At 33.2% G+C, this 12850-nt stretch overlaps 1 protein-coding gene across 1 annotated transcript in view; it reads right to left on the reverse strand.

Annotated features, from left to right (window-relative positions):
* Positions 1–12850, reverse strand: part of LOC108756643 (prothrombin-like) — a 44191-nt gene that overhangs the window by 11260 nt on the left and 20081 nt on the right. The window contains exon 3 of the mRNA XM_018500619.1: positions 7649–7682. Coding sequence (XP_018356121.1) covers positions 7649–7682 — 34 coding nt within the window. The remainder of the gene's footprint in view (positions 1–7648; positions 7683–12850) is intronic.

The raw sequence follows: 12850 nt of genomic DNA on the forward strand, positions 1-12850 counted from the left end.
TTCGTCCGTTATAGGCATTTAATTTCTCTCTCATTTTTAACGATTGTGTTTTCACATAACAATCTTAAATAAGATTCTTATTGTTTTCTTATTTAATTAAAAATTACACAGGCCCACAACAAAAAGTACTCTGTTCTGAAGTGAAGACCTAGCTATTCTTATGTATTTTGAGTCGGTAAATACGAATCTGATATCAAAACAGGATCATTCAGGGAAAAACTTTCAATCTAGAGCAAAAAAATGATCCATTTTTCTCCATTTTTGACCCATTTTTTCACTCTAGATTGAAAATTTTCCCTAGATGATCCTATTTTGATGTCAGATTCGTATTCAGCGAGTCAAAATACATAGGAATAGCTGGATCTCCACCCCAGCACAGAGTACTTTTTTTATGGGCCTGTGTTATTATTTTCTGCTATGCGTGCGTGCATATGTGTATACTTAAATATATATATAAGGTGTAGTAAAAAGAAATCTATTATTTTTCCAATAGATGGCTTTAGTAATCTGTATCTCGCGTTGTATAAGTGCGATCGGGTTACGCCAAATGGCGTTAGAAAGATAAGATTTCGTACTAAAAAAACTTCTCAGACAGTTTTGTAATTGCTTGAGTCGGTATTGTTTGAGCGCGTCATCAAAGATGGACACCAACAAAGAGAAAATACGCCATATTTTACAGTTTTTCTTCGATAAAGGCGAAAACGCAAGCCAGGCGACTGAAAATGTGAATAGTGTTTATGGTCCTGATACTGTAACAGTCAATATCGCGCAATTTTGGTTTCGTCGATTTCGTTCCGGTAATTTTGATGTCAAAGATGCACCACGCTCTGGAAGGCCAATTGTCGAAAATGTCGATAAAATAATGGAAATCGTCGAGTCCGACCGTCATGTAAGCACTGTTTCGATTGCCCAGGAGTTAAACATTGCACAAAAAACCGTTTGGAACCATTTAAATAAGGCTAGATACAAAAAGAAGCTCGATGTATGGGTGCCACACGCAAAAAAACCTGTTTAGTAGGATTGGCAGGGAATCATCTACTATGAGCTGCTCCCCTACGGCCAAACTCTTAATTCGGACCTGTACTGTCAACAATTGGACCGTCTGAAAGAAGCAATCGCCCAGAAACAGCTTTGGCCAATAGGAGAGGAATTGTGTTCCATCAAGACAACGCCAGGCCACACACATCGATAGTGACTCGCCAGAAACTCCGGGAGCTTGGTTGCGAGATTCTTATGCATCCACCTTATAGTCCGGACCTGGCACCAAGTGATTACCACCTGTTCCTGTCTATGGCGAATGATTTTGCTGGTGAAAAATTCGCCTCAAGAGAAGCTTGTGAAAATCGACTGTCCCAGTTTTTTGCCAATAGGGACGAGGGTTTCTATGAGAGAGGCATAATGAAATTACCTTCAAAATGGCAACAAGTTATCGAACAAAACGGTGCATATTTGACCTAAATCGGATCATTCTAACTATGCTAAATAAAGCCTTCAATTTAATGCAAAAATAATAGATTTCTTTTTACTACACCTTATATGTAGCGAGCAGAAATCGTTTGATTTTTCAAAAAAGAGGGACTAGCAAAAAAAATCGGTTTTTTTTCGTTTTATCGGAGAATCGTTTGGAATAAAATAATATCGCTTTGGAACAATGTAGAACAAATTGAAAACATCTGGAACAGTTGTCAAAATTGCAATTTTCGAAAAAAGGGGAGCTAACTTCATACACTCGGCAAATATGGAAAGTGCTGCATCATTTCCCAGCCAAAGCTCTATAATCTTTTTTTCGTGCTAGAAGTCTGTGGTCGGGCGTTGTTATGATAGGAGACCACACGCTTTCTATTCGACCATTTTAGTCGCTTCTCCTACAATGCCTTGCGCAATTTGTCGAGGGCGCAGTGCTTCTTCAAATCTATTGTTTGGCTCTGCGGGAGCAGCTTAAAGAACAGCGCTTTGTAGTCCCATCAAATGCTGAGCATCACCTTCTGCAGATGCAAATCATGTTTCGCTACCGTTTTTGAAACCTCACCCAGACTGCACCACAATTTCTGCTGCTTGATATTGTTGTAAACATTTCTCGTCTGCAATCATGATCCCTTTCAGAAATGGATCTAAAGAATTTTGTTTCAGGAGAAACCCATATACTAAAATCCGGTTCATGATATTCTCTTCGGTTAGTTCATGCGGCATCCATACATCTATCTTTTTAACCACACTAAACTTTTTCAATTAGTCCGGTTATATGATGAATGCCGAAGCGTTCCGCAATCTCTTGAGTCGTTAACTCGTCGATCACTCTTCACTGCAGCCAGGTCTTCGTCAGCAGCATTTGATCGTCCAGAGCATGGTGCATCTTATAGGTTAAATTTTCCGAAATAGAAGCGGGCAAAACATCTTTTGTTTAATGTCCGCCACTTTATGGCCTTTAAGGAATAAAAACAGCAAAATATGACAAAAATGCAATTTTTGCTCTTTATTTTACTTCTTGGATGCCGTACACGCAAAACAAACATTTCTGTCAAACGTCAAGCATAATGTGACTTGTCAAAAAATGTGCGGCAGACTGACATTTGAATGACACATGATATCTATTTTCTGACATTAGTGTCATCTATTTAAAAATCCGCAAAAATTTTCCTCCAACCCAATATTAACAAAGGAATTTAAAAAAATAAGATCTCATTTCTGTTATAACAAAAGTTGTAAGCTCTTGTGAAATCTCACTTTGTGTTGTGGATGTAATGGGTTCCTCTCCCTACTGGAGGGCGCCACTTTGAAAAAACTAATCTAACCTAATCTATTTTTTTGATATTGTGTGAACGAGTAAACCTTGCTTCGCGTTATAAAGTGTATGTTAGGATCATGGAAGATATAAACTAAGGAGACTAAACTTATATGAACGAGGCCATCAAAAAACATGTCAAAAGTGATCGTCTGAATTAATTTGATCAAGATGTTGCTTTCATTCTACGACACCGTTCTCGCAATTTGCATGGTAGTACCAATTGGTCATACCAATTTTACATGAAGAATGCTCCATTCTTTATACAGTTTTAATGACAATTTACGCGAATTTACGTCAAGCAAACAAGAATGGATTGAAATGAATTCAGATTTTCAGAAATACGGATTCATGAATGTTAAAATGAACACTTTTCATCCTGAATGCATTTTTATTCATTTATAGCAATTGCATAGAGCATATCTCTATGCCTTTCAATCTAAAAGTAATATTGGCTTTTTCTGTGTGCATTGTGAATACTGTTCAATTTAAAATTTTGAATAGAAAATGCAGTTTTTCAATTCAATTGCATCCAATTGAATCTAATTGAATCCAATTAAATCTAATTAAATTTAAAAAAAAGTATTCGCTATTTAAAATACGCGCATTCGGATAGAAAAAAATTTCAATCCATTTTAATCCATTCTCGTTTGCTGGGCGTCTTCCTGTTACTGTCAAAGTATGATGTCAAAAAATAATGTCTCTATTCTTATATTATATGTGTGTTCGGTTGTGTGTACGTAAACGTATGAGAAGAATTTTGCGATTCGAACGCCGCCTACCGAGCACCATCAATACCAATTCAGAAACTTGATTTTGACACTTTTCAGCTAGTTCGGTCTCCTTAGTCTCTATCCTCCATGGTTAGGATGCAATGGGTCCCTTCCTCCTTGGGGGAGGGGGGACTCCACACACTCCAAGAAAAACTGACCTAATCCAACCCATTTTTTTTATTTTTACGTGGAAAGTTATAAATCCACGAAGCAAAATTTCATATAGGTTTACAACTTTCTACGTAAAGCGAGGACCATCCCACATTAAAAAAATGGATTAAGTTAGGTTAATTTTTTTGGAGTGAAACCTCCCATTGAGACTGAATCCCTATAGTGAACAAATACTGTTTAAATGAATACATATACCTAACAAGAGAGGCCGCGGACCTTCGGATCACCAATTTTGAAAAAGCTTTTATACACAGGAAGTTTCCTGTATATAAATGAATGTCAATACTTTAGGACGCAAATCTATACACTAAAATAAGTAAAAAATGTTATACAAACATATATCCTACTTACCTTAGTTCTCAAGTTATGAATGAATAAAGAAAATATTCGAAGTATTCGTCTCGTGCGTCAACACATGTTACTGTACAGCACGTTTCGACGTTATCTAATGTTTACAAACAATATCCATCAATACAAATCGAACAGAATTTCAGGCAATCAGTATCTTATGCTCGCGAGTTACTATTCTAAATACTGTTCTAAAAGCGGTAAAATGATGCTCCTTACTATCAAGCAAAACTTGTGATTCATGCGCGATGGTGCTCCGCCTCATTTTTATCTTCAAGCATCAACATTCCTAAACAACGTCTTCGTAAACCGATGGATAGATAGGCAGACCCACTCTATAGACCCGCTACGATCTCCTGATCTCAAGCCATTAGATTTTCATTGGAGCCATTTAAAATCTATTGTGTATTCAACGCCACTAAACAATGTAGATGATTTGCAACATGGATGATGAGAAAAGAAATGGATTTGAGACTATTTGAAAAATACCTAGTATTTTTTAACTAGTGCGGAACTTAATAAGGACGCTAAGAATGCAGTAGCGTAAGTATACAGATGCACGAGGCGAATACTTTGAACATTTTCTTTAATCATCCATAATTTGAAAACTAAGGTATGTAGGACATACGTTTTTTACTTATTTTAGTGTATAGATTTAAATATTGACATTTATAAAATACCCTGTATGTCAACATACTCTACTAGAAAAGTACTTCAGCAAAAGGATAGGGCACTCAGCTGTTTTCGAGAAAAACCGATTTAAAATTTATAATTTATACATTCCTATATATCGATCGCATTAGACTAATTTTCGACAAGCTCGGACACTAAGCTCTGAATTATCAATCTGTCAACTCACAGATTCGATTCCTACACTCTTTTTTTTAAAGCAGATATTTATTATATTATTATGTTAAATATGTATTATATAATATTATTATGTAAAATAAAATTAATTTAATTAACTATTATGTTTTTTATTTAAAATTTGCACTTCTAACTTCATTTAATAATTTACTTATTAACATAATTTTCATTCAATTAACAATCTTATTATTTTACATGTTCTACCCGATATAAAATAAAATGTCACTTTTAACACAGAAATTATTTAAAAAAATTAAAAGTAAAACATTTTAAATAAAAAACAATTGTTAATTAAATTAATTTTAAATAAGTATTTATAGGTCAATCAGAAAGTTCCATCCGTTTAGTGGCGAGTAGCTGTAGCTAAAACTATCGATAACTCTAATATCTAAACCAAGCTTAATTTTTTAGTTTTATCATCTGTCAATAAAATTCAGTACATAAAAGTATACGTTTGCATCAATAACATTGTTTTTTACTGCATTGAAAATGCCGACATTTGAGCCAAATATAAGCGTCATTTGCGCGAAGTGTTAATCTTTTGCTTCAAATAGAAGAAAACTGCAGCTGAAGCTCATCGAATGCTTGTAAAAGTTTATGGTGATAGTGCTCCTTCCGATAAAACATGCAGAGAATGGTTTCGATGCTTTAAAAAGTGGTGATTTTGATGTGGAAGACAAAGAGCGTTCTGGACGGCCAAGAGCATTTGAAGACGAAGAATTTTGTTGATGGATGAAGACCCATGTCAAACGCAAAAACAACTTGCAGAAGCATTAAATTGTGCTCAATCTGTTAGTTCCAATCGTTTGAAAGGCTTGGGAAAGGTCTACAAGAAAGGAAAATGGGTTTCATATGTATTGAAGCCAAGAGACATTGAAAGGCGAAAAACCATCTGCAAAATTCTGCTTGCTAGGCAACAAAGAAAGTGGTTTTTGCACCGAATTATAACTGGCGATGAAAAGTGGATTTATTTCGATAACCCCAAACACCGAAAAATCATTTGCGATCCTGACCAATCATCGACATCGATGCCAAAGCGGAATATCCACGGAAAGAAGGCAATGCTCTGTATTTGGTGGAATCAGAAGGTAGTGTATACCATGAGCTATTGAAATCTGGTCAAATAGTCATAGGGGATCTCTACCGAGAACAAATTATCCGTTTGAGTCGAGCACTGCACAGAAAACGACTAGAATATAAAACGAGACAGCGTAAAGTGATTTTGCTTCATGACAACGCTCGGCCTCACGTCATAAAACTTGTTAAGGAAATGTTAGAAGCACTTTGCTGGGAAGTGCTACCCCATGCGACTTATTCACCAGACTGTGTCCCTTCCGACTATCACTTGTTTCGATCGGTGGCACACGCACTTGTAGAGGAACACTTCAATTCTTATGAAGACATCGAAAAATGGATCTCTGAGTGGATAGCCTCCAAAGATGAGTCATTCTTTCGCCGCGGAATTCGCTTACTGCCCGAAAAATGGGAAAAAGTCACCGCTAACGATGGACAATATTTTGATTAAGATACTTTTTCATTTTATTTTTTAAATAAAACCATACTTTTTGCAAAAAAACAGATGAAACTTTCTGACCTAATATAATAGGGCCTTTTCTAAATTTGGACATTTTTTGGCTGCAATGTTGATAACAATCTTTGTTATGATTCAGATGAAAGAAAAATCGATGTCTCTTATCTTCGATGTTATTAGACAAAATAAAAATCTTTCGGCGATCTTTCTCTCATCGCATGTCTATTGTTCCTTATACATATTTTGATAATTTTTTGAAGTGAACTCTCAATGACTATTATGTTGTAATGAAAGTTATATTTCATTCTGGACACCAATGTATATCATACACTGACATTCTTTTGTACATTTTAACTAACAAGACGAAGATTTTTTTTAATTATTGATATCAACGGTTAGATGTCTCGACATTGCAAAATATATTTTCATTTGTTATTGATTGACAATATGCTAAGTTTTTACTGTTCTGATAAATTTTAATGTATGTATTTTTTATATATGTTACTGTTCATTTTAATTAACAAGATGAAGATCCATCTTAATTTATTGATACCAACAATTATATAGTTATACAATATGAAATATATTTTTAATTTCTTCGATCAACTTTATGTTATGTTTCGTTTAAACATAGTTTGTAAGCATTGATAGTGATTAAAACGTTTGTTAACCGGCATGTTATTAAAATTTAAATATAATTATTTAAAGACATTTTTACTTATCTACTAATTTGTTTATACGTAAAATTTCTGGTTCGTAGCTCTTTTTTTTAACTTATTTTTAAATTAATGAGCCATTATACTATTATATAATTATAATAAATAAATATTTGTTAGATTAAAAAAAAAGTATAAGGCAGGAATCGAACCCGGATGACCATTAATAGTCCAGAGCTTAGTGTCCGAGCTACGCGATTTTGTCGACGATCGGTCTAATCCGGCCGGCATATAAGAAACGCTATAAACTTTAAACCGATGTTTCTCGAAAATAATTGAATGTTGATCTCTGTCCCTTTATTCAAGTACCTTTCTAGTGCTATTAACACATATAAGCTTTTTCAAAATTGGTGACCCGAAGTCCGCCCTTCTCTTATAATAATAATTAAAATAATCGTACTATAAAAGATGCAAGTATATCATATCAAAGATACATATTTTATGCAAAATATTTACGTACTTGATGACTTTTCACTTGTCTCGTTGTAGCTTTCCTGAAAAATAAAAGGATCATATAAATATAATTTATAATGCTAGTATACAAAGAAAATATATATATTGTCATTCATTAAAGATTTCTCAAGTAGCATATGTATATAGGTTTCATATACATTTCCTAAACGTATTATAACAATTAAGCATCAATAAAAATCATCCCAATAGAAACGTTTTTAAAACCATAATTTAAGAAACGTATTTTTCATGTATTTGTAGATAAATAAAAATTTTAAATTTTAATTTAAAATGTTATATGTATATATGTACATACATGCATTATCAATATGAACAATGTTCACCTAATATAAATCATGCATGGTAAACTCCTATATAAAATATCAGACCGCGTTAGTTTATTTTGGTACATTATTTTGGTATATTTACACAGGTTTATATTACTTTAATTACATATAAAACCATAATACCTTTCATAAAGAATGATAGAAATATTAGAAATTAATAGAAAAATGACAGAAAGTGTGTCAAAAGAAAAAGAATTTAAAAAGAATTTTAAACTGTGTGGATAAATAAAATCCTTGTGGATTAATTTAAAAGAATTTTAAAAATTGGACATGCTAGTGCGTACTTTTAATATAAAAATAAGTTATATGTAAATTGTGTAAAGCTGTAAATAAGTTGTATATAAAATATAAAAAGGGATATTATACACTTCTAAAATTTATATAAAAATTCTAAAAAATTATATAAAAAATTTTGAGAAAAAATGTTATAATCCTAATAAAAAATTTTTTATATAACTTTTTAGAATTTTATGTAAATCTCAGGAATTTGTTTAGAATTCTATATAATTTTATGATTTTTTAGATTTCTCAGATTTTTTGTATACGAATCTTACAAGGGAAGTTACCTAGATGTCCAATTATATATATAATTTTGAAAAAGTAACGATTAGAAGTTATAATATTCTACCTCCTAACCCTTTCATTTCGAACGCCAGATACGAGTACATGGCCACATAGGGTGTTTTTTTTCTTATAAAACACCTTGTATAATTATATCTCACATATAATTATATATTGTCATATATAATGTCCAAAATATGTACAGTCAGCAACTAAAAGGTTGCAACACATTTTTTTAAATGGGTTTCAGAATGCAGCTTATTCACCGAGCGATTGGTTCTTACTTATAGATCCATAAGTAATAACTAGACAAGTAATAAATAGATAGCGGATTTTTATGCAATAACATTTTTTTGGATTTAGATAACAATAATAAAAGATCTTTATACCGAATTAACAATTTTAAGTTGTTTAATGAATACATATCGAGATATGCAAAATATATGCACAAAAAATATACATTATTTATGCAGTATATATGCAAAATAAATGAGTCACACGTTACAAAGTTATTAAAAATAAAATAGAGAATTCAAATCCAGCAATGTTGACCTTGATATAGGGTGAGTCAGGTATCTGAGGACATATTGACTTTAAAACTAAAATTTGTATATTTCTTAGAAAACTTTGTATTTTAATGAAATTTTTACAGCAAACTAAGTGACTCGTAAGCTATACAGTTAATCGATAAATCGCCTTCAGCGGTAATAACAGCTTCAATTCTCTGCCGGAAACATTTGCATGCCCGAATCAAATGATCTTCGTCCATATGCGTCATTACTCTGGTAATAGCTGCTCTTAGGGAATCAAGCATATTATGGGAATGTTTATTGATCTCCCGTTCAACAACGCCCCATACGTAGTAATCCAAAGGATCAAGATCCGGGGAACTAGGTGGCCACATGTTTGGAGTTATGTGATCATGCAGATTCTCGGACATCCAATCTTGCGGCTTTGTGTGAAGGAGCAGAGTCCTGTTAGAACGTATGGCCTCTCACCACATACGTTATCTATCCAGGGTTTCACAACTGCTTTCAAAACTTCAATGTAAACAGCAGCATTCACGAAGTCCTTAAGGAAAAAAGTAGAGGTGGCATGATGTGCCCTTCATTGTTCACTACTCCCAAAACCATGACAGTTGCCGAAAACTTTGTGTGCATAACATGAGGAACATCTGAAGGATCCGCACATAGCCACCTATCATTTTGTCGGTTTATTTTTTGATCCTGATCAAAATTTTTTTCGTCAGAATAAAACCAAAGTATATCCGGAATTTCAAGATGTTTTAACTTGTTTAAAAGTCGTTGTGCCCGGATGAATCGCTGTTCTCGAGTTTGTGCCAACATAAACTGACCTTTGCGCATCTCGTAGGACTTGTACCGGATGTCTTCGTGGACAATGCGATAGATTGTGCACTCAGAAACTTGAAGGTCTCTCGATATAGCCCTTATAAACTTTGAAGGGTCTTCATCAATAATGTCCTGGACTTGCTGCACAAAGTGATGTTCTAACTCTGTCTGAACGTGCCTTATGTTTTTTGCGCTTGGCAATACTTTCTACCATTGCCATCAGATGCTTCTAACTCTCGACGAACTTTGTGAACAAATGATCGGGCGAATTTCAAAAATTCGGAGATTTCAAGATCGCGTGTATAGCGACAATAATAGGGTGTCTTTTTATTTTATTAGTCAACTTATTGTCCTCCATTTATGAACTGAAAAGAAAAAAAATAAAAAAACTTGCTGCGAAAACTTGGCAGGCACATATGTGAGTATCCTCAGATACCTGACTCACCTTGTATATATTGTCAAAGTCATGATTCTGAGTGATCATCGAAGAGTTTTGATAGTCGCTCGTTTATTATTGAGTAGTTATTAAAACGAAAATAACCAATTCACCTCCAATGACTTTGACTTTTACACACCTTATAAAAGTCACATCGAATAACCTTCGAAAGCAGTCACTCACCACGCGTTACAAAATTATTAAAAAAAATTAAAATGACCTTAACTCATATTATCAAGGTCATAATCCTGAGTAACCATCGGATAGTTTCAGCAGACAACTGTTGTTGCTTATTAAGAAGATATTAAAATTAAAGTAGACAATTTACCTCCGATGACCTTGATCCTTCCATATTATGAAGGTCATAATACCGAACAACCCAGAAAATTATAGCAGTAACCCATTACACGTTACAAAATTATCAAAAAAAAATTACCTTGACTCATATTGTCATGACTCATGATCATCGGACAATTTTAGTAGTCGATCGTTGTTCGTTAAAGAGTTATTAAAAAGTAAAGTAAAAAGGTTGAGATTGCCATCTGTAAATACGCAGTTTATGCAAAATATAGTTAAGTATTTTATATAAATATCCACAGTCTAGTAATAACTAATCTCTTGGTAAGTAGGTTCCATTCCAAAACTCATTGAAAAAAAAGTGTTGTATTCTTTTAGTTGCTGTATTCATAAAAAATATACTTTGTTACAGAATGTATAGTGTAATTGTAATACTCTTACAATTAGCGTAGTACAGAACCAACGACATAGCGTGGTAGGGAATTGATCCCGCGTGCGCGTGTGTGTGTATAATTGCATATCGGAGCATTTATATGTATGCACACACGAGCACGACCTCATACACACCACACGCACACACATACACACGCACATACACACGCGCGCGCGTGCGCGCACCCAACACCACTCAGAAGTAATCCTATCGTCGATTTCAATGAAACTTGACAGGATTATACAGAATATTTCCTGAATATATAATAATTTTATCCTTATTTAAGATCCTATTTTGTAGCTCTTAACGACTATAACAATATAGTTACATCGTAATTGCATATCTTTTTTATTATGTACAAAACTTGCACAATCATAATTAATATCGTTACAGTCATTAAGAGCACATTCTTATACAATAAACCATTAGTAATAAATCAAAAGTTAAAGGCTAGAAATTGCCCAATCGCAATCGAATATGAGAGAAATAATTAACTATAATTAGTCAATTTCTAATTTATTGTAGAATGTGTGTTAAGACCGTAGCATTTTTGTATAATGCATAGTGCATAAGTGAATCAACCACTTAAAAGTCTTTTCTTTCATTTCGCGGAAGAGAAACTTTGATTGGTTAAATTTCGGAACTTAGACTTGCTCGTAGAATGGTTGAACATGAATAGTGAATAAGAAGAGAAAGAACCATTCGCTCAGTAAGCAGCATTTCGACATTCTAAATAAGCCTAAATAATCCCTAAATAGACTCTAAATAAACCTAAATAAATATATTTAAAATATAAAATCACAGAAGTTAGATAAAGAATGTGAAAAAATATCTCATTTAAAATAAAAAAATAGATTCAAAAATTCTACTTATAATAGGCAAAAAAAGGGCAAATAGCCAATAATGTAGGCAAAAAACTTTAATTTAAATTAAATCATAAAATTCATATAATAATTACAAAGAATAAAAACAAACGTTTCAACTCTGCTCGAGTCATTTTCAATGTTGCGGAAATATTCAAACATCGTTATAACCAAAAATATATATGGTATTACAAAACTCATTATAAGTCTAAATTACGTATTCTTCATTTCGTGTAGTGCGCTGCGAGTCAATTATATCGAAATTCAAAGTAATCAAAAAACAATGTTCTAGAAAAGTGATTGTGAAGAATTTATTGCCAAATATTTACTTATTAAATAATAAACAAGGTTTAAATGCTTATCTCAATGAAACTTGAAGACATCCAAATTCTAAAATCTTGTTTTATAATAACTACAGGCATGATCTAATAATGAATTTTTTACTAAATAGTTTTCAATCCAAAAACAATAAATTTATGAACCAATAGATAGCGTTTATTAGTTTAGCAGAAACGCCGCTATCTTATATTAGGCGTCTATCTCATAATAGAAGGCTTTCCTCTATACGAGATCTGTTCAAAAAGTATCGCGAATTTTGTGTTTTTTTAAAAATTATTTATTTATTCATGAATATTTATTTTGTCCCCTTCAAAGTAATCCCCATCAGATATTATACACTTGTGCCAACGTTTTTTCCAATCCTCGAAGCACTTCAAAAAATTATTTTTTGTGATCTTGTTCAGCTCCTCCTTCGATGCCGTCTTTATCGCTTTATGGCTCGTGCGGCAGCTTCCATTGGGATGATTGAGCTTTGGTTTCCACGTCATAACCATAAACCCATGATTCGTCACCAGTTATGACCCTCTGGAGCAAATTTGGGTCGTCGCGGACAGAGTCCAACAGCTCCTTAGCAATGTTAATGC

Source organism: Trachymyrmex septentrionalis, unplaced genomic scaffold, assembly GCF_001594115.1.
Source record: "Trachymyrmex septentrionalis isolate Tsep2-gDNA-1 unplaced genomic scaffold, Tsep1.0 scaffold129, whole genome shotgun sequence".
Lineage (NCBI taxonomy): Eukaryota > Metazoa > Arthropoda > Insecta > Hymenoptera > Formicidae > Trachymyrmex > Trachymyrmex septentrionalis.